At 50.4% G+C, this 21531-nt stretch overlaps 7 protein-coding genes across 7 annotated transcripts; 3 read left to right on the top strand and 4 right to left on the bottom strand.

Moving 5' to 3' along the window:
• Positions 1–618: 618 nt before the first annotated feature.
• On the bottom strand, positions 619–4687 carry BDW70DRAFT_133994 (U2 snRNP complex subunit HSH155). Its single transcript, XM_073736413.1, has 2 exons — positions 4505–4687; positions 619–4453 (listed from the first exon to the last, which is right to left on the bottom strand). The coding sequence occupies exons 1-2, from the start codon at positions 4512–4514 to the stop codon at positions 789–791; spliced, it is 3675 nt and encodes a 1224-aa protein (XP_073597350.1). The 5' UTR covers positions 4515–4687; the 3' UTR covers positions 619–788.
• A 1290-nt stretch (positions 4688–5977) lies between these two features.
• On the bottom strand, positions 5978–7699 carry BDW70DRAFT_133995 (putative plasma membrane SNARE protein (Sec9)). Its single transcript, XM_073736414.1, has 2 exons — positions 6331–7699; positions 5978–6279 (listed from the first exon to the last, which is right to left on the bottom strand). The coding sequence occupies exons 1-2, from the start codon at positions 7558–7560 to the stop codon at positions 6220–6222; spliced, it is 1290 nt and encodes a 429-aa protein (XP_073597351.1). The 5' UTR covers positions 7561–7699; the 3' UTR covers positions 5978–6219.
• A 247-nt stretch (positions 7700–7946) lies between these two features.
• Positions 7947–10335, top strand: BDW70DRAFT_133996 (Sec1 family protein; the record flags this gene model as incomplete). The annotated part of the gene is made up of 4 exons (XM_073736415.1): positions 7947–8025; positions 8088–8283; positions 8517–8728; positions 8777–10335. Coding segments are annotated over 4 exons (1969 nt in total), but the record flags the coding sequence as incomplete, so codon positions are not given.
• Positions 10336–10445: 110 nt separating this feature from the next.
• BDW70DRAFT_158865 (telomere length regulation TEL2 family protein) lies at positions 10446–13730 on the bottom strand (the record flags this gene model as incomplete). The annotated part of the gene is made up of 6 exons (XM_073740596.1): positions 10446–10908; positions 10969–11682; positions 11730–12279; positions 12330–12416; positions 12475–12819; positions 12869–13730. The coding sequence occupies 6 exons, from the start codon at positions 13728–13730 to the stop codon at positions 10446–10448; spliced, it is 3021 nt and encodes a 1006-aa protein (XP_073597353.1).
• A 356-nt stretch (positions 13731–14086) lies between these two features.
• Positions 14087–15807, top strand: BDW70DRAFT_29538 (NEDD8-activating protein UBA3). Its single transcript, XM_073743704.1, has 6 exons — positions 14087–14211; positions 14260–14361; positions 14420–14425; positions 14485–14564; positions 14615–14911; positions 14960–15807. Exons 1-6 carry the CDS (start codon positions 14192–14194, stop codon positions 15709–15711), a joined length of 1257 nt encoding a protein of 418 aa, XP_073597354.1. The 5' UTR covers positions 14087–14191; the 3' UTR covers positions 15712–15807.
• A 14-nt stretch (positions 15808–15821) lies between these two features.
• Positions 15822–17189, bottom strand: BDW70DRAFT_29545 (DNA-directed RNA polymerase core subunit RPC40). The gene is made up of 3 exons (XM_073743705.1): positions 17110–17189; positions 16952–17056; positions 15822–16903 (listed from the first exon to the last, which is right to left on the bottom strand). The coding sequence occupies exons 1-3, from the start codon at positions 17152–17154 to the stop codon at positions 15932–15934; spliced, it is 1122 nt and encodes a 373-aa protein (XP_073597355.1). The 5' UTR covers positions 17155–17189; the 3' UTR covers positions 15822–15931.
• Positions 17190–17468: 279 nt separating this feature from the next.
• BDW70DRAFT_29569 (NADH-quinone oxidoreductase subunit D) lies at positions 17469–19183 on the top strand. Its single transcript, XM_073743706.1, has 3 exons — positions 17469–18214; positions 18276–18996; positions 19046–19183. Exons 1-3 carry the CDS (start codon positions 17546–17548, stop codon positions 19081–19083), a joined length of 1428 nt encoding a protein of 475 aa, XP_073597356.1. The 5' UTR covers positions 17469–17545; the 3' UTR covers positions 19084–19183.
• Positions 19184–21531: the final 2348 nt, after the last annotated feature.

The following is a 21531-nucleotide window of genomic DNA, read 5'->3' on the forward strand; positions in this document are numbered from 1 at the left end:
CGAATGCTTGGCAAGAACTCACTTGCAATCGAAAGGTGATGATGGCTACGACAGGGTAAGTTACGTAGATTGGGTCTGTTGGGTTTGGTTGGTTTGGTTTGGTATTGCCCCAGTGGCGACTTCTATTCTTGTTCTTCTCCTACACTGCCCCTACAGTTTCTCGACTGACTCTTACTGCTAAATGGATCTGTATCGGCTTTTCGGTAGTTTGTCTGCCTGCCTGCCCTTTCCGTTTGGGTGCTAGAGTTAGAGTTGTTTTTGCACCCCGTACTTGCGAGGATATGACGTAGCAAGTCATCCGCTACTTGTCTCTGTATACTTTGTTAGGGACTCCGGGGGACTTCGCTCTATGCGCTCGATGGAGTTTGGGTAGTGCTGTTTGCAATCAATTTGCCTGAGATAGATGAAGGGATCATGGCTGAGTCTGGGAGACTGAGACCTGACTAGGTAGAAGTAGTCAATGTTTCACCTTGAGCTTGTCTACAGTATATTAATTGCTCAATGACGCCCGTCTATGCTATAGTTAGTGCACCGATTCTGACTAGTCCGTAGTCCGTGGGACCACCGTAAGCAGACGCGACGTCGACACTAGAGACAGCTTTTTGGAAAGGAATGGGATGAGATTCGCAAAAGAAGGTCATGAAATTGTTCAACTCCTGAGATATATGTAAAGAAGCGCCAGCCTGCCGAGGGATCAAGAACAACACAACACGCCAAGAATGTCAATACATGCATATAGAAGACAGTGATCGAAGAGGTATGATAGCCTTTTTGTGCTCCAAATCAGATCAGAGCATGATTAGCAATTCGTCCCGTTTCAGTCCGTCCTCCTGTAGCTCAGGGTAGTAAGGAATGATCGCATCCGCGCTCTGCACGTACGCGTCGTTGTATAGACGCCAGTAGGGCGTGCGCACCTTTCGCGCAGAGTGGAAGAGACCGGCCCAGACGTAGTTCATCACGGTGCCCGTGCCAACAGCCATGCGGATCGCGTCAATGGCTTCAATGACTCGGTCGATGACGTGAGGGCTAGTTTCGAAGATGTTGGGGAAAACCAAGTTGAGGAGGTGGACCATGGCGTCCTCGCATCCGAGTCCGACAACGCCGAGGGCAATGTGCTTGACGACTGTTGCTGCCGTCTGGCGGTGGACTTGGTCGCGGTCGATGAGGGCGTCTTCAAGGAGAGGGGTGACGGCGTAGACGTAGTCCTTTGCCATTTCACCAATGTATTCGAAGAGGAAGGTCATTGCTTTCAGGACACCGTTCTGTACGTTCAGTTCGGGGACCCGGTACTCGTTCATCAGGGCGGGGAGGACGGTGAACGGCGCACAGGTTTCGGCAACGATACCAATGGCGACTGCTGTACACACACGCGACTGACGCTCCTGGACGCGGAGGTTGTTGAGTAAGGTCGCCAGGACATCCTGGGGACCGATGGCCTTGGCGATGAAACCGAACGTGTTGTTTGCGGCTCGGCGGATGCCTTTCTTGTGGGCTTTTAGCATGTCAAGCAGCTCAAAACAGATACGCATCCATTCGCGGGCGTTGACAGATTCGGGGCCTCGGTCGGCAATACGACCGACAAGGTCAATGGTGTTCTCTTGCACCTTCTCGTGGCGGTTCCGCAGAATCGGAGTAAGACGAGGGAGCAGGTCCCTGATTGGAGGCTGCATCTGGTTGATACCAACAACCGTGACGATCGACCGAAGAGCACCCAGGATGGATCCCAGCACTTCTGGATACTCTTCACCGAGATATTCATACAGCACGATACCCAACTTACCCATCAGCGCATCCTCCCCACATTGCTTCATGACCAGTGCAATCCGCGAGATGAGGTCGGCTGCTTGCTGACGGACGGTGGCAGACTTGTTGTTCAACCTCCAAAGAATCGTACTGACAATCTGAGGGAGGTACGGCTTGCATCGAGTGCCAAGCGCATTCACCACAGTTCCAAAGCCGTTCAGGATGATGATGTCTTCAATGCTCTGTTCTTGGAAGGCGTACAGAACACCGTCAATAAGTCGCTCCTCTAGCCTCTCCGAGATGTCTGCGGCTCCGAGGGACGCGATCGTCTTCTCCACAGTCTCTACGGTCATCTTCCGATAAGGCTCGCTCTCGTCCTTCAAGTTGTTGATGATCCGCTCCAAGATTTCACCAGCGCCAACCTTCTGTCCCAGGTCAACGGTGGTATCGACCACTTGCCGGTAGTTTCTTCGATCCAGGGCCATACGTCTAACCCAAAAACTCTTGAAAAAATCTACCAGCACATGTTCCTTTAGGTAACTTGCTGTCACACCATCAGTGCTCGCGCATTGCGATACCACTTTAAGAACGACCTTCTTCATCTCCTCATCAGGGGATGAAAATTCTCGGAGAAGAATTTCCATGATCTGACTGGTGTAGTAGTTTGCATATTCCTCGTCCATGAGAGGAATGATATAGCCAACAGCTTTGAGGAAGGCAGCAAGACCCTTACCACGCTGCTTTCGGGCTCCAGTCCAAAGCGGGTTGAGAATTTCGTCGAAACTCTCAATACCGTATGGGTTAGCTGCTTCAGCCAACGCTCCAACGGCCAGAGCCGTGACCGTTCTGACCTTGGCCTGTTCATCACTAAGGTTGTCCGCAATGCAGTCAACGAGACCTTTCAGATGGGGAAGAATGGCGCAACCCATAAGGATAGGAATCTGCTGGACGATTTTGACACCAGTGTGTCGGGCCTGCCAGGACTTCTTACTGCGACATACAGCTCGCAGGAAGGGAAGGAGAGCGGGAATACCAAGAGCGGAAGCGACAACGGCAAAGGCTCGAGCGGTTGTGTTTCGTACATATTCATCAACGTGATCAATATCGGGACGCATAGTACTAATCATAGTCGCAAGACCAGCGGCCTTGGCTAGGTTCGAGATGATCTCACGACCCTCAACCCGGGCATAGTAGTCTTGGTCAATAAGCAAAGGCTCAATAACAACCAAGATCTTGTGCACATACGGCCGCACAAGGTCATCTAGCTTATAGAGGACACGATCAATGACTTTGACCAGCAAGTGACGCTCCTGATCTTCCAAGGATTTCTCCATAAGTAGAGGCAAGATCTGGTTGAACAAGGGGCCAGCGCCAAATTGTCGCGCGTTATCAGTGAGCTGACGCAGGGCAGTTTTTCTCATCGGTGGCGTGCCGTTCTTGACCTTGAGTAACAGCCTCATGATCTTCCGTTCTTTGAGTTCCTCCACTGACATCGTTGATTCATCTCCAGTATCCATCAACTTTCCGAAGTATGCCATATCCTCTGGCTTGAAGAACTGGAGATCACCAACCCCAGGAATCTCGGTAGGAAGCTGCTTGCCGAGGGAACGGGCACTCTCCGGTTCCTGCATCATAAAGCCACCGACGCCAGTGGAGCTGGCGATCGGTGCCGGTGTCGCCATAAGCTTCCTTGCAGGTGTCCGGATTGGAGCATATCCAGGAGGAGGCTCGAGGATCTTGTAGCCTTCCGACGGGAGCATCATGTCAAGCTCCTCGTCGGAGAGAGGAGCATTGCGGCCAGAGATATCAGTTCCAAAACTGGTTGGAATCATAGGCGCACCTACTTGGGAAGGATGCATAGGTGTTGCAAGTCCTTGGTTACCAACAGGTGTTGCGGCCGCAATCGCTGGTGCTTGATCCCATCGTGAACGGCGCTTGGGGGCTTCCTCGCCACCAGGAGCAGGTGTTTGATCCCATCGCGACTTTTTAGCCTTAGCATCGTCAGATGTAGGAGCAGCAGGGGTCTCATCCGTGGGAGCCACATCCCAGCGTTGCTTGCGCTTGCGGCCAGTAGAAACCGACACCGTCGATCCGGCTTCCGCATTCTCCTTATCCTCGAGCTTCAGTGTGGCCTCGTGTTCCTGCACGCCGTTCTCACCACGAGCCTGTTTCTCTGCGATCAGCTTCTGGACACGCTCTTCTTCTTTCTCAATCTCACGAAGAGCCATAACCTCACGGTACGTCTGGCCCTCTTGTTCAACATTCGCATGGGTGTTCGCAGCGAAGGGATCGGCCCGGGTAGGGGTCAAGGGCCCTCGGTTGAAGCGGCGTTTCTGGTAATCAGTCTCTCGGTCGGAGATCCTAGCAGCCTTTTCACGTCCGAGAAGAATGTCCTCTTCTTCGACCCCATTTCCCCGGGCAAACTCGTCAATCTGGCTTCGCGTTGCAGTATACTGCCCAACCAAGCGGTGTCCATTATCCGCGTCCTCCATGTCTTCATCTCCATCGTCAACAGCGATGGAGGTGCTATAACCCGCATATTTGTCGGCACCCTCACGATCGTAGAGGGTTGTATCGAATGATTCGGTCAAGGAGGCCTTTGTCGAGTTGTCAGTGCGCTGGTTAGACGGATCAAAGGTCCTAGAACCTTTTTTCGCGGCCGCTGCCGCATTGCGCTCAGCCTGGAGCTTTCGGACAGCGTCGAAATCCGCTGCGGCTATTATTAGCGGAGCTTGCGATGATTTCAGAATTGGGGCCTTACCGTCAGACATGTTGTCGAAGGGAAAGAGCTAGAGACGCGATGTAGAGCAAGCAACCTCGGGAAAGAACAGTAGCTGCCGCTACATCCGGATAAAAGGACGTAAGATAGACGCCACGGCGATGGTTTGGAGTCAGGAGGTGGTATCTGAGGCTGCACCGGGACGTAAAAAAGGATGAAGTCAAGATCAAGTAGATGACTAAGGGAAAATCACGTGGCATAATATCACTAACTAGCGCTACGCTCGAGTATCTCCAACCTTTGATGGACAAAAGACGAGGCGAATATTATCTGTAGCTCTACCTGCACTTTGCATTCTCTATTGTAAATGCTTCCTAGTTAGCAGTGATATTATTATATGGTTGTGTGGATGAGAGGTAGCTGTTTTGTGATGCGAGGATGAAAATATATATTTTCCAGCCTTGCGACCAAGTACAGAAAGAATCGAGAGTTCGTGCCGAGGTGCGCAGTAGAGTCAACGAGTATGAATCAAACTATCTCTGCTGCTTTAAGAATATCAGCTATACTACGTCAGATAGTAATGCTAATTGTGGCAAAGGAACGCCGTAGACGGATACTTGCAAAACGAGTAAGACCCTTTACTGAACGAAGATGTCAAGATGTCAAGTTCCCGATCAATCCCAGATCATTTTTACCTCTTTTAGGATTTTCTTTCCTAAGTACGGTATTACGTCCAGGATCCCACAGTCTCAAACATTCCTGCTCAGATGGCCCTCAATCCGGATATTTCCAACTTTACTTGGAAAGGGTATACACCTAACAATCTGCTGCCAGTCCAACACTACAAAAAGTCCTCCTCCGAGCTCCGAACAGAGATCGAAGTAACGAGTGTCTTGAAAGTTTATAGATTGAGGCAGCGGACTGTAGTTGAGGCACGTCTTGCACGAGGCAGTTCTGATATGCAGCTTCTAGGGCACTGGGGTCTTGCCCGGCAAAGTCATTTTCAACCGAATAGCCACGAATGTTATATGGTGAAAACGTGCTGTTCGATGTCCTGCATTGTCTCTAGCTGACATGATCTACAAGAATTATTTCATGGATCCTCTACACTGCGTCTAGGATCGGCTGCTGGTGATGAAGTCTCCAACGTAGGGTTACGGAACAGTGTCCAAGTGGGGATGTCATGGCCCTTACTGCGGAGAGGGGATACGGTTCGATGGATGCCACCAATGACTGTGATTATATAGGGGTATCCGGTTGTATGTGTTCGCCTGATCAAGTACAATAGCCGTATGATGCGAACTGTTTCACGGCTGGCCACGCTGGCGGAACCGGCTGGCAGCACGAGAATTGGCAGCACATTATTCTCAGGAATGGGATCGCAGCTGTTGACTTCCTGAGGAAGATCCCCTCCTGGAGGAGACGGCCCATGATGCAATCATGTATGCAATCATGGTCATGGACTGAAGTACTAAGCTACGTAGTGGATCGTCACGGACGACGGCCTACAATATATTTTAACGTGGATAAATGCAGTAAATGAACAAACTAGCGGTAGGGTAACGAGGTCAGCCGAGAAGCGAAGTCTATTCCTATTCACAGATGTATTAGAGCTCTCAACAATGCCCATAAGCCCACAACCGAAGCAAGCCAAAAGATATGCCCAGAACGCCTGAGTTAAGGGGAAACAATTTCAGATAATGGGAATGTTTTGAGACGGCGCCAGGCAGTCGTCATAACAATCATAATGTGCAGGCTTAGCGGATGCGGTCAAGCCTGGCGCGGTTCATGGCGAGCTGATCGTCGACGGATTCGCTCTGAACTATCGTTAGCATCGGGATTACTGGAAAAGGAGAGGAAATCCTTACCTTGCCCATGATACGCTCCAAGTGTCTGTTCTGTTCGTCTAGCTCGCGACCCGTCGCCTTGGCCAGAAGATTCAGTCGACCACTTGCGCCAGCAATCAAATTCAAGTTCTGTTCGATCTCGTCTTCCATGGCTTCGTCTTCACTGTCTGCCTCAAATTGATATTTCGCACGCTCGGTTACGGATGCCTTGTATGGTTTGTTGGTCTTCTTGTCTTCTCGTTCAATTTCCCGGAACGTTTGCTCCATGCGCTGGTTGGTTTTGTAGGCCTCGCTCCGAGTTCCTGCTTGAGCTTCGCGCACCTGTCGGTGGTTGTCCATGATTCGCTGGTCGCGATCCTTCTTTCGCTGAGCACTCGTGAATGGGTTGGACACATGCACGGCGAACATGCTCTTGTTCAATGTCTTCAGCTCGCGAGCTTTTTCATCTGCGATACGCCCTTCCACTCCAGCCACGTCGAGGTTTTTCTCTGTGTTGTGGATCATCTCACCTTGAGCACCAAGGCGAGCAAGCGTCTCTCGAGATGTTTCCTCGGCTTGTGCGGCAATGCGGAGGGCGTTGCGAGTGGAGGCGACATCGCCCTGTTTCATGAACCGGATATCTTGTTTGACGGCCTGAACTTCCTGCTCCTCCTCCTCTTCTGCTGTGAGATGTCGCTCCTGGTAAGTAGCGGCACTAGACGAATTGCCGCCTGCACCGTAGCCGCCGGCCTGGGCAGACTGCCCCTCGGAGTAAGGAGGTGGTGCGCTAGTTGGTTGTGCCGCAGCTCTCTCGCTGGCGTTTCCAAAGAGAGCAGCTCGGTTGTCATCAGCGGCCGCCGGATCATTAGGGTCGGCATTACCCAACCCGCCGTAGCCTCCATATCGTGAAGTGGGAGCAGCGCCCGCGCCGCCACCGTATCGATTTGCGCCGTATCCGCCCTGACTGCCATATGCATTGGGAGCATAGCCCTGGTATTTGTTGTCGCCGGGTATTTGGGACTTGTGATCACCAGGAATTGCGTTGCCTGATGCATGGTTGGGAGAGCCGCCGATGTCCACGCCAGGTGGTGGGGGTGCTATACCGTGCTGCGCTTTTGCCCTCGTGTAAGGGTCAGCAGGAATCGGTTTTGCGTAAGGATTCGCTTCGGCAGGAGGGCTCTTGTTCTTCGACCTCGATCCAAAGAGGGCGCGGCGGTTGGAGGAATCGTCGTCGCCGGCGTCGGACGACTTTTTGAGGCCGAACCGCTTCATGGCGTATTTTAGCTAGATACTTCGCGAAAACAGAGTAGGAATAAAGAGTGGCAGTAATGATTGAGAGCTATTATGATTGACTGAGAATTGAAGAGAGGGAAAGGGAAGGAGGGGAGGGGAGCGAAGAAGTTGAGTGTCAGGGGAGCAGCAGCGGCAAAAGTGTCAAGACACTCCTGAGACACAAAGGCAGCTATGTAATCATGATACACATAGTTGTGCTGCAATTCTGGACATCAGTAAGTAATTTACCGTATGAATACTATAAAGTTCGACTCCACTAAGCCGGAAGAGGCTAGCGGGGATGGCTGGACCCTTCTAAGCCTCAACTGAGGGCGGTGCCGCAGTCAACGTCAATTGCTCCCACCCCATGCTTCGGATAAGGTAGCCATGGCACCGTTCCCTGGGTCTGATGCCGACTATATCAAGGACAAGGCCCGTAAAGGCCTGCTAAATCTTCTCGAAGGCGTGAGTAAGGCTCCTGGTTGGCACTGTTTATGGTTCTAGCCTGATTCATTACCTCGATCTAGGTCCGTGGGAAGAAGAACCTGGTGATTAGCCAGGGGCTTGCTGGGCCCGTCGGGCTTTTTGTCAAGTTCTCGCAACTTCAGGAGTATGGCGTAGACCGGGTATTCTTGCTTGAAAATGGAAATGTCGACTCTTCTCAGCGCAATGTGGTATTTCTAGCGTACGCCGAAAAGATCCGCCAGGTGCGGGCAGTGGCAGGTACGTCATGATCTCTATCCACCTTTGACTTGCGTACCCAAATGACTGTAAATGCGATGGCTCCTTGCTATCGCGCTTGCTGGGAGCAGTAAAGTTATGCAGACTTCTTCTCCACCCTGCGTAATCAGTCAAGCTCCCTATATTGAACTTTCGTTTAGCAGCTTATCCCTAAGGCTTTCTTTCTCTGCCTCGTATGACTGAATGCCATCAGAATAAGCTGACAATCTTTACAGAGCAGATCGAAAGGCTTCAACGCAACAGCAGTATAGACCATGAATTTTCCATCTTTTGGGTTCCAAGACGGACCCTTGTAAGCAATAACATCCTCGAGAGCGCAGGCATCATTGGAGATGTGAGCATCGCTGAGCTGCCTCTTTACTTTTTCCCCCTAGAGCAGGACGTTCTTTCTCTGGAATTGGACGACTCTTTCGCGGACTTGTACCTGGTGAGATCTTTCTCCTGGAGATAATGATCAGTGCTGATTCATTTGTAGCACAAGGATCCTGGGTGCATCTTCCATTCCGCAAAGGCTCTTATGGCCATTCAACAGAAACATGGCTATTTTCCTCGGATAGTAGGCAAAGGCGATCATGCTCGACGACTCGCTGATCTCCTGCTGCGGATGAGGAAGGAGATTGACGCAGAGGAAAGCTCAGGACTGACAGGACTGTCTTTCCGGGGACTTCTACCCAGCGCGAGCATTGAGAGTTTGATCATCATTGACCGACAGGTGGACTTTGGCACCCCTCTGCTTACACAGCTAACGTATGAGGGTCTCATCGATGAGTTGGTAGGAATCAAGCACAACCAAGCGGACATTGATACGGCAATTGCGGGTGCCAGCTCAACTCCCCAGGCCCAGGAGTCTTCCAAAGCATCTCAACAGGCCAAACAAGGCCAAAAGCGGAAGATTCAGTTGGATTCTTCTGACCAACTGTTCAGTCAACTCCGTGACGCAAATTTTGCTATAGTCGGCGATATCCTGAATAAGGTAGCACGTCGATTAGAAGCAGATTATGAAAGCCGTCATACAGCGAAAACAACAACTGAACTTCGCGAGTTTGTGAATAAACTACCAACATATCAGCTCGAACATCAAAGTTTGAGAGTTCACACCAACCTCGCTGAGGAAATCATGAAAAACACACGCTCAGACACTTTCCGCAAGATTCTTGAAGTGCAACAGAACGACGCTGCAGGCGCCGACCCAACTTACCAACATCCTCTCATCGAGGAACTCATCGCCCGGGATATTCCACTGAAGACAATCCTCCGTTTGCTTTGCCTCGAATCATGCATGTCTGGTGGCTTACGACCTAAAGACCTCGAGAATTTCAAGCGCCAAGTCGTCCACGCATACGGGCACCAACACCTGCTAACATTCAGTGCTTTGGAGAAAATGGAGCTTCTCCAGCCCCGGTCATCTGCAACCACAATGCTGATTCCCGGCACGGGCACCCAAACGGGCTCTAAAACAAACTACACCTACTTCCGCAAAAATCTTCGCCTGGTCGTCGAAGAAGTGAGCGAGAAGGAACCAGAAGATATCGCTTATGTCTACAGCGGTTTCGCCCCTCTCAGCGTTCGCCTTGTGCAGTGCGTCTTGCAGAAATCATACGTCATGTCGCTTATGAAAGGTGGCCCGGCTGCACACGCGAACACCGCATCTCCAGGCTGGCTTGGATTTGAAGATGTGGTGAAGAGTGCGCGTGGTTCGACGTTCAGTATTGTCCAAAAGGGCGACGATAAAGCGGTTCGTGCGCGGCAGACGCTGAGCGGTAACAATGCGGCTAAGACCGTGTATGTGTTCTTCCTCGGAGGAATCACATTTACGGAAATCGCGGCATTGCGGTTCATCGCGGCGCAGGAGGCGCCGAGGCTGAACATTGTGATTTGTACTACGGGAATCGTTAATGGAGATCGGATGATGGAGGCTGCGCTTGAGAAGGGGAGTTTTGCCTTGACTGAGTCTTGACCTCGTAGAGCGTATGTCAGTTGATGCATAGCAACTATACCGGTATACATATAATCATTACAAATGATATGTCAAAAAGATTATCATACTACCAGGGATAACGCTCAAGACAGCAGTCATTCTACATAGGCCAGATTGGCACGTTAAATCAAGAAGATATACCTACTCTCAAACGTTCATCTAATACCTAATACCTAAACCCCGAATTAACACCCATCAACCTCCCCTGATACCTCTCCATAACCTCCGCCAGCTTGATCATAACCCCTGCCGCCAATGTCCTCACCCGCTCCCGCGGATCATTCTCATCCCCCACCGCTGGCGTTTGGTCAAAGACCTCCCCCACCCACTCTCTAAGTTCCATTACCTGCGTTGCATAATCATTTACGAGTCTCTCCTCCCCGGACGTTCCAAATTCAACATTCAAATCAATCACCGCGAGGAAGAGTGAGAGGAGTGCTGAAAGGATCGTTGGCTCTGAGGATAGAGGGCGCGCGTGCAGAGAGAGGAGGAATGTCAGAGTTTGATGAGTTAGCGTTGGCAGGAAGGGGGTATGTGGACCGCTTGTTGAGATAATGATGGTGAGGGTTTGAATGAAGAGGGTAAGGAGATGCGGGACGAAGAAAGGGTTGTGGGAGGGGGCTGTGGAGCTGTTCCGTTCGTAGTTAGCTAGGCCAGTTCTTTCGTTTGTTGTGAAGGGGGCCACTTACGAAGTGAACTGCATCATCATGATCTCGAAACGCCCGGTCAAGGGATAGAAGAAGCCTTCTGAGAGGACCTTATATAGGTCTTTCACTGTGGACTTTTGACGGTGCGCCTCGCGCTGCTGGCGTCTTTTCTCGACTTCCATACGGGAGGAGAACTTGCGTACTTTGAGCGCGTTTGGACCAGATGCTGAGTCTGCTGCCTCTGTCGCGATGGGCTGAAGTGATGCTCGCTCAATGGCCCTTGTTATGCTCGCTATGGGTGACTCGGCGCTGGCGTAGAACGCTTCGAGATTAGCCGGAAGTCGCTTCGACGGGAAGGAGGTATCCGATAGGGCCGGGAGTCCCATTGCTTTCGCGTCATCCGCCCCGACTCCAGCCACCTCTCTGGCGCTGAGGCCTAGGGCAGTAAGGACCGCTGACCGCTGCGCTTGGGATAGGTCGCCGTCAAAGAATACGGCGGCAAACCAGCGGGCCATCTTGAGAGGCTGCGACACTATAAGAGCAATAATGCTCTGAAGACGGAGTTCATGAAACCTCGCGAGCTTGCTTTGCTCTTGTAGGCCGACGAGCACCAGACCCAGTTCTTCTGTGTGTTCGGCCAGCTCTGTACCAAAGCCGGCCTTACGTCTAATTAGTTCTGGGGCTGTTGTGAGGGCAAGTTCGTAACGGTCTAGGTTCTCTGTGTCTCGTAGGTATATTATAAGGTCGCGGACGTACCTATCGATGGTTAGAAGGTCAGGCCAACTTGATATAAGTAGACTTACACTGGCGCAGTTGGTTTATTCCGCTGCAGAAGCGTTGGATCGTCGTCCTCATCAGCCGGATCTTCGTCAGGTTTTTCATAAGGTATCAAATCATCATCCTCGTCTTCACCCTCCTCATCCGAGCTCTCTATCTCTTCAATTGCCACAATTTTTGTCGTACATTGGTTAGACTTCCCAAGAGGACGTGTAGTGCTTGTGCGAGCTTCGGGCCTGGCTGCAGTCCGTCCAGGCTTCTTGGACATACTTTCAGGCAATCTAATGGAGTCCAGAGACCCGATTTTGTCGCTTGAATTAACAAGACTCAAGTACCATGTAGCCTCGTCGCCCTCCATCTCTTCAAGATCAAATTTCATTGCCTTACCGGGTTCCTCAATAAGCTGCGAGATCGCAGTGCCAATGATCATTCCGAGGAAGCGGGCGCGTGTGGAGGTTGCTGCTAAGCGGTTGGATACAGCGTTGAGGAAGACACTCGTACGCCCGATGCTCTTCACTTCATCTCGGTTAAGGCGATGTAGATAGCCTGCGGCAAGAAGAATGACTTGAGTGTTCGCTTTGCAATATTAGCGAGTGCTTATTTATGATAGAATACATGAATTATACCTTCTTGACTCCTCATCGGAGCATGTTGAATGTAAATTTTATCAGCCGACTGTTCGAGACTTTTGACAAGTAATGTCGCTATGAGGTCTGCAATAGAAAGTCTCAGTAGAGTTCTTGAGCATTATTCTCGATAAGATCGATATACCTTTCTGGTGCGCCAAATTGACAATAATAGCCCTTCTTAATGACACTGTCTGAATGGAGCCCCCTTGACCATTTGAAAGCCAATCTACTAGTTGGTTTTCAAGAATAGCTCGTTTCGATATCAGGACTGAACATAAAGCGGCGACGCCATCGATAGGTCCACGCAGGTCCATCTCATTCCCACTAAAACTCTCTGTAGAAAAGTATCTCTTCTCGATATCACGGAATATGGTATCCAACACTGTTAATTGCTCTGTCCACCGAAGATGGTCAAATAGTGCAGTATACTTTTCCAAGTGTGTTTGCTCGACAAGAAGATTATAGTATATTTCTCTCACCAAAGGCCCTAGTAAGATGTTAGCAGGAGAATCTATTAAATAGTAGGTCAAAATTACCAGTATACCCAAGACTCAGTGCCCTTCCTGTGAGTGAGGAGACTGCCTTCCAATGTTCCTCATTGCCAACGCTAAGCTTGGAGGCCATATGGGAAATGTTGGATCCCAACCACGAGGCATACTGGGGCCCGGTTCCAACCCAAGAGATTTTGTTCGGAAGATCTGACGCCCCAGCTAGTGAAATAGCTTCTGCTGAGATTGAGAGCAACCTGCCAGTTGCAAGTTGAGAGACTAGTTCTTTCCACGCCACCTGCTTCTGGGTAGCATTCCCGTAGACCATTTCAGTATCACTGTAAAGACGCCACACTAGATCTATGGGTTCCAGCAGGGCGGAAACAACTTCGAGAATGTGCCTGATTCGGTGTCCACTTCCTGATGCGTCTGCCTGTCTGGAGGATGCCCGCGACTGGGCTATGAGGGAACGGAGCTGTGTCACCAAACAATTGATTCCTGAAACACTGCTGAGACACCTCAGAAGAGCACCTCGGAGCTTGGTATCGCCCGTGCCTGTTCTATTGATTGCATTGATAGAGTCCCAATGATCGGGGATTGTCATGGTGACTAGAGCATTGAGCAGTTGGGCTGACACAGGGCTTGGCACTCTAATATCGATACTGATTGCTGAAGATCTCTTATTGAAGGGATCTAGAGCAAATATGGCAGCGGAAATTTCCTCACGGCGGGGGTTTGATTTCAGTAATGATAGAATCTGCGCTGGTGACCCCGAGTCTGAACTTGACTCTGCGGTTGGCGTAGCCTCTTTTGTTTCTGAGACGAAGTCCTTGGACTTCTCCTCTCGAACCGTGAGAGCTGGAGCCTGACCATGGTGTATTGTTTCTATCTCCGTAAAAAGCTTGTCCATCTTCAGAAGTGAGCATTATTGGTGCTTGTATAAGAAAAAGCCGCTGTAAATCGTGTGGTGGAAGAAACTTTATGCATATGTATAATTAGTCATCATAAGTGCCCTTTCATGCGCCCATATGACGTCGTAAAAAAAAGACATGAAAAGATTCGCTGAGTCGGCAAAGGCTGCTTTCCGAAAAGCATCTCAAAATTGTATCCACAGATACACTATCTCTCAACGGCTCCATGGCCTAAACTGCAATTTTGGACAGCGGTTGTACGATGGGGAGATATGGTCACGTGCGGCCGCTTTGTAAGTGGCCCGTCAATCAACAACGGCAATGCACGTTCTAATCCGTGCAGTCATACAGCTTTGAGGCATCTCTCTGGGTACAATCAGTTTGCCTAAATATCTCAAGTCTTAAGCCACGAAGAACGTACCTCTATCGCTGAATCTGTGCTGTGGAACACCTTGTCAACATGGGGGCGAGGAATCAATGGTGAGTCTCCCTCGCGTCCGGCACCCTTCTAAGGACTTACACTTCTAGGAAATATCTCTACGAGGTATTGTCAAAGTCGGGTCCTTTTTCAGATCCTGACTGGGTTCCCGGGAATGAAACAATAAAGTCCCTAGAAGAATCTAAGATCTTGTATGTATTCAACCGTATCAATTGGAACCTGGTGACGCTACTAACATGAGTCCCCAAGGGTGATGTAAGTAGATGCTGTTCGACTGCATTTCGGCGCAGTTCCTGATTTCAAACCCTCTGCAGTGGAGCTGGTGGCTTAGGATGCGAGATTTTGAAAAACCTTGCCTTGTCGGGCTTCAAAGACATCCACGTTATCGATATGGGCAAGTCGCCCAATCTCTGAACCAAGAACACTGTGACTAACCTTTAGCAGATACCATTGACATTTCCAATTTGAACAGACAGTTTCTATTTCGTCAATCTGACATAGGCAAACCCAAAGCAGAGGTTGCCGCCGCATTTGTTGAGAGACGAGTCAAAGGTGTCAAGATTACACCCTTTGTTGGCAAAATTCAGGATAAGGATGAAGATTATTACATGCAGTTCAAGATTATTGTCTGCGGTCTTGACAGCATCGAAGCTCGACGGTGGATTAATTCCACGTTAGTCGGAATGGTTGACATGGACAATCCAGAGAGCCTAAAGCCTTTGATTGACGGCGGAACAGAAGGTGAGTTATTCTACCGGCAATGCGTGAGGAAGGTCTAACATATCATAGGATTCAAGGGTCAGGCGCGTGTCATTCTACCTACCCTCACATCATGTATCGAGTGTCAACTCGATATGCACGCTCCCCGCCCCGCGGTACCGCTCTGCACTATTGCCACTATTCCCCGCCAGCCTCAGCACTGCATTGAATGGGCACACCAGATTGCATGGCAGGATAAGCGCAAGGATGATACGTTTGACAGTGATGACATGGAGCACATCGGCTGGGTATACAATGCCGCGCTTGAACGAGCCAAAGAATTCAACATTTCCGGAGTGACCTTTCAGATGACGCAAGGCGTGGTGAAGAACATCATTCCGGCCATCGCATCAACAAACGCCGTCATCGCAGCCGCCACAACATCTGAAGCGTTGAAGATCGCTACCTCTTGCAATCCCTTCTTAGAGAACTACATGATGTATGCTGGGGAGGAAGGCGTCTACACTTATACTTTCGAAGCCGAAAAGAAGCCAGACTGCCCTGTCTGTGGTAATCTCGCACGCAAGATGACAGTGAACCCTGATGCCACGTTGGAGGAATTCATTGAGACGCTTGGAGAGCGACCTGAGGCACAGCTGAAGAAGCCGAGCTTGAGAACGGAAGAGAAGACCCTTTACCAGCGCTTCCCACCTCAATTGGAAGAGCAGACTCGGCCACACCTGAAACAAAAGCTTCGTGATCTTATTGTAAGTGGGCAGGAGGTTGCCGTGAGCGACCCTGCATACACGATCGATTTCCGCTTCCAGCTAGTTTTCGGGTAAACATTTTTCGGGTAAGATGGCATTACGAGAGAATGATGATTATGACTAGATTTCGTTATTTTTAACCAGTTTTTCTATATCTTAAATCCTGATCCAGACTCCCAGTCATGTAAAGAAGGTATTGGCCCACTTTTGTCGCAAATGTACAAAGAACAACAAACCAACGCCGGGTGATGCTTCAAGAAAAGACTTTAAACAATTGCAGATGAGGGATTGATACCTATCGCATGAGGTCCGTCAAGCCCCGCTTCCACCGTGCACATTTGAGCTTCAGCACCTTCACGCTTTCGAGGAAGAGAACGTCGCTGTCAAACTGTCCAGTGCTTTCAATGTTGAAGATGAAGTGATCGCGAATCCGGCCCAACTTGACCTTGTCTTTGAACTCATCATGTCGTAAGCATTCCCTGCTAACTGTATCATTGAAAGCGTCGCGAACAACGGCCTTCAGCTCGCCGCCATGACCACGATATTCAGCGTTTTGCCGCTCATCCTCAGCGGTGATGGGCTCAAGACCAATAACTCCCTTAGGGAAGCACTTGGCGAATTTCTTCGCGTCCTCTCCGATGATAGGGCGCAAAATCTGGATGACCGGCATCAGACGATAAGTCGCCGTCGCTACCGGGGAGAATTTGGCATGATCTGCTCCAATGCCTTTAATACAGTGCATTTCCAACTCTATCTTCTGCCCAGGCCGAAGCTTAGCAACGAGAATATCGGGGTTGACAGCTCGAATGGCGCCTTCACCGGTGAAGAACTCTTCTTGGCGGCCGACAGGGTGGAAAACGATATCCTTGGCGTAGACGTGTGCGTTCTTGTACAGTTTGCGAGGGTCTGTTTCGTCACGGGATGCATTCGGGTTCTTGGTACATTCGACGTCGAGACGCAGAACGACGGTGTTGTAATCTGCCAGGTCGCTACCGCTGCCAGGCTCATCTTCGCTGCCCTTGTTGTACCACTGCATCCAGTTGAGGCCTTCAACTGAACCCTGGAGAGGGATAAGACCAAGCCGCTGTGCAAGCACCTCATCTTGAATGACAGAGGTGTTATTGTGAACGTATACCCATTCGATAGCGAGAGTAGGCACTTCAGCCATGACAATGCGACGGAATGCGTTTGCGATAGAGGCATCCAAACCGATCAAGGAAAAAGAAGCCTCGAGCTTCTTGTTTTGGTGGAACTCGACCCGGAAGCCCTGCGAAGTTTAGAAATAGGATATGAACAAGGGAGTTGTAGGGCATACATCTCTGAATTTATCAAGATTCCATTCGTGCGACTCGCCTGGCCAGTGGCCGGGGAAATCAGTAGAAGCGATGTTAGTGACCGTCTCTGCGTTAACGTTGACAATCTGCAGGCTGTTAGATCAGAAAGTAGAAACAGAGCTGGAAAAAAAAAGCATACACGTCTGCGTTCAAGCTCTTCATGCGACGGGACTAGGGGAGCCATGGCGTGTGTTGGGGAATGCCCGCTCTGGACTATTGACGAAAGAAATCAAAAAGTTCTTTGAGGAAACCGGCAATATTTTTGCGGGTTGGAGGCGGAGAAAATAGGTCACTATACTGTACCTCACTAATTCTGCCTTTGGTCAGGAATGGAGAGCAGATGCGGATTGCCAGCTGGCGGTGGCCTTAGGCTGGGTGAGAAATAGAGGGGCTGGAAGACCAACCAGAGGCGGGCTGATGACCGGCTTGTCATCACGTGACTTGACCAAATTGCATCTCATCGCAACCTCCCCAGCGTCACCCCGACAGCGAACCCTTCCGACGAAGCTCCCCACCATTTGCGTCCGGACTGAGGACAGTCAGCCTCTCCCTCATTGCTCATTCACGCCTCCGGAATGGCTGCTTCCTTTGCTCGCCTGGCGGGCAATGTCCCCAAAAAGCTTTGCCTCCGCCCCTCCGGCTTTGCTCGCAGCACCCTTGTTCCCAGATCACGGTCGATTGCGACGTCAGTGTCCCGTCGAGCGACCGAGCCTACCAGCTACCAGGCTACACGCTTGATCCCCACGGACCCGACTTTCTCACATTTCGTAAACAAGGACTCTGAAGCACCCGAGACTTCCGCGGGCCTGGAGTCCGAAGCTGAGGGCGTCGGCCGCAAAATTCGCCATTACACCGTCAACTTTGGTCCTCAACACCCTGCCGCCCACGGTGTGCTTAGATTGATTCTGGAAATCAATGGCGAGGAAATCGTCCGCGCGGATCCCCACGTTGGATTGCTCCACCGTGGTACCGAGAAGCTGATTGAATACAAGTCATATCTCCAGGCGTTGCCTTACTTTGATCGTTTGGATTATGTGTCTATGATGACGAACGAGCAATGTTACTCGCTGGCTGTCGAGAAGCTGCTAAACATAGAGATTCCCGAGCGGGCCAAGTACATCCGAACTATGTTTGCAGAGATCACCCGAATTCTGAATCACCTCATGTCTGTCCTTTCACACGCTATGGACGTTGGTGCTTTGACGCCATTCCTGTGGGGTTTTGAAGAACGTGAAAAGCTTATGGTATTGATATCTTTCGATGACGGGTTCATTGTTGCAGCTTGCTGATGAAGTGTTTGACTAGGAATTTTACGAGCGAGTATCTGGTGCCCGTCTCCACGCCGCCTACGTCCGACCCGGTGGTGTCTCCCAGGATCTCCCTCTCGGCCTCCTCGATGATATCTATCAGTGGGCCACTCAGTTTGGTGACCGCATCGACGAAACCGAAGAACTGCTCACGGACAACCGTATCTGGAAGGCTAGAACCCAGGGCGTTGGTGTTGTCAGCGCCGCCGATGCGCTCAACATGAGCTTCACTGGTGTCATGCTCCGTGGCTCCGGTGTTCCCTGGGATATCCGCAAGTCCCAGCCCTACGATGCCTACGACAAGGTCGAGTTCGATGTCCCTGTCGGTGTCAACGGGGACTGCTATGACCGCTACCTCTGCCGCATGGAGGAGTTTCGCCAGTCCCTCCGCATTATTCACCAGTGCTTGAATCAGATGCCTGCCGGCCCCGTCCGCGTCGAGGACTACAAGATCATGCCCCCTCCTCGTGCTGCTATGAAGGAGAACATGGAGGCCCTTATCCACCACTTCCTTCTCTACACCAAGGGTTACGCCGTTCCCCCTGGTGAGACTTACTCCGCCATCGAGGCTCCTAAGGGTGAGATGGGCGTGTTCTTGGTCAGTGACGGTAGCGAGCGGCCGTACCGGTGCAAGATCCGCGCTCCTGGTTTCGCTCACTTGGGTGGTTTCGACCAGATTGCTCGTGGCCATCTTCTTGCGGACGCTGTCGCTATCATTGGTGAGTCTATTGATACCCCTGCCTAGCCCTCTATTAATGATTTGTCAAGGTACCATGGATCTCGTGTTCGGAGAAGTCGACCGGTAATGTCATAGGTGGATATTTTTTTGCCCCCTATCTTCTGTACAAAATACAAATTTCCCATAAACAATGAATCAAAAGGTCTGAACTCATTGATTGCTCCGCCGCTGAACCGGTGGACCTTAGCGGAAGATTCGTGGGATTACGATAGATGTGGAAGATCCAGCACCGTCTGTACCAACTCATTCTATGGCGTTGATTATCATTAACTTCTTTCCTTTGTTCCGTCCGTCTCGCGATTTACATTTCTATCTACCTCTACCTTCTGCTTTTCCACTGTCAATCTGTGTATAGTGAACACCGACTGAATATCGGATTGGATATCTCTAGTAAAAGGCAGCTGTAACCGTATGCTCATATGAAAGTGCCTGCCGAACCAGAAGGGACTTGAAAAACAACCTACTTCACCAACCAATCCCAGCCGCTCATTTAGTACCATGCCCGAACGAGACCAACAAGGAGCAGAGAAACAGACTGAACGAAGAGATATTATCATGATATTGTGCGCCTGAATATATGCAGACCATCGCAACAATGCCCAAACCATTACAGGACCGAATACTCCCAAGGCCTATTTATTTTATAATTAGGCCCTAAACATTATCATCATCATACATGAAATTGATATCCCTCGGACGACGCCGATTGTAAGAGACGAATTCGCTATCGCCAGGCGGTCTCTCATTGCGTGTGTTCGCCGTTAGCATACTCTGTATGCTCATGCAGACGCTCTCGACCGTTTGGACAGGTGACCACCCCGCTGAACTAAGCAGATCGAGACATATGATGCCATTGCTGTAGATGTGCGGATGGATCGGAATTGGCCGCTTGACGGCAGCGGTTCCTGTTTGCTGCTCGGCATTCAATGAAGAGAGTTGACTTGCCGTCGACGATGGAGCGGAGGAACGAGTGGGCTGCGGCTGAGATTGGGAGTCTGTTATGAACTGGACTTCTGGAGGTTCTGAAAGCAGCAAGGTAGATTAGTGAACTGCGCCGGAAAGCACAAGTGGTGATAGATTGCAGAGGCAAAAGCCTGGGAAGAGAGCGAGAAAGGGGAAAGTTTACCAATAGGATATTTCGAGCTGAATGTGAACCTGAGCCTATATGTCTCGCCTCGGTAAAGAGGGTTGTCGTCTAGGACCTGGATGTCCAGCTCCCAACTTTGCAGATCATCGGCTTTATGCAGGGATATTCCTGGCGGAAGCTGCTCTTTAATCTAGATTGTTTCAGCGCGTAAGTCAGTCTTCTGTAACAGTGCTGGTGTTCGCAGTGGGTTCGGAGATGAAGATGGAGATGGAGACAGGTGAAGGCGCATTGGGGGGTTGAACGTAGTTCGGACAAACGGGACGCAGGAAAAAAGCGCGTAGTAGTTTCGTACCTTGATGAGCTCCTTAGAACAGTTGATATTAGCATAGGTACAGAACAGAACACCTTTCGGCAGAGCCGCGGCAGAAGTCTCCCTTCACACAGTCGAAGATCTGCGGCATGGGAAGGAGGGTAGCTACCTTGCTCAGTCGCTTGCTCGCGAACATCCTGGCGTTACGCCTTCAAGGAGGCGTCCAAGCGTGATTCTTGTTTTCCTTTGTTAGGTTTCTAGACGGAGTGTGGGGCGGTATAGCGGAGGAAGGAGCTCGAATTTGTAGCCAGCGGGTAGAATTGTATGACGTTTAGCAGAAGAACCGTAATGCGGGGCTATCCAAATGAGTGTAGGCAGGGGCAAAGGTGTATATAGCTGAGAAAGTATATGGAAAACGCAGGTATGTATCAAGCGAAAGATGTTCGTAATTCAGTGATGGGCCATGGACAAATATAGAAAAAGAGGAAGAGAGTATATATGTAGAAATGGACCGTGGCCGGAGGGGAGGCTGTGAGTGGAACAGAGCCGCTGATCAGGTCACCTGGAGATCGCACCTGCCTGATTGGTTCGGCGAGGGTATCGCCTGCACCTAGGGATCGAGCTCGCTTAGTAATTATCTAGTAAGCTAGATAACGTATTTCCCGGGTCCGCCGTAGTTCCCGGGTCCGCCGTGGAAAACTATGCTTGCTCAATTTTAATGTACTATACAACAATCAAAAGTGATTCAAATTGAATAAACTAAATTCCATAACGATTAGGACAGCTGGTTCTCTTATGCCCCTGAATATTACATTCTGAACATGTTGGTGGAGTACGTTTAGGTATACCTAAACTTTGAGGAGTATCACCACCAGCATCCCCCCATCTTGTCTTTATTTCCTCATTTCTTAATAAAATTAGATCCCTGGCTTCTTGAAATGAAAGACCTTCTGTAGGAGTCATCTGGCGCTTAGAACGACTCTTTTTCTGCCTATCATTCTCAATAGCTGAGCGGAGATCACAGTTTTCCCTTGCTAGTAAGTTGGCATTATAGATGGCCAACTCACACCCTTTTACCAACTCATCTAGGGCTTTTTTAGTAGGAGTTGGAGGGCTCT

The sequence above is a fragment of the Aspergillus foveolatus genome, assembly GCF_047715535.1.
Source record: "Aspergillus foveolatus strain CBS 279.81 unplaced genomic scaffold BDW70scaffold_16, whole genome shotgun sequence".
Lineage (NCBI taxonomy): Eukaryota > Fungi > Ascomycota > Eurotiomycetes > Eurotiales > Aspergillaceae > Aspergillus > Aspergillus foveolatus.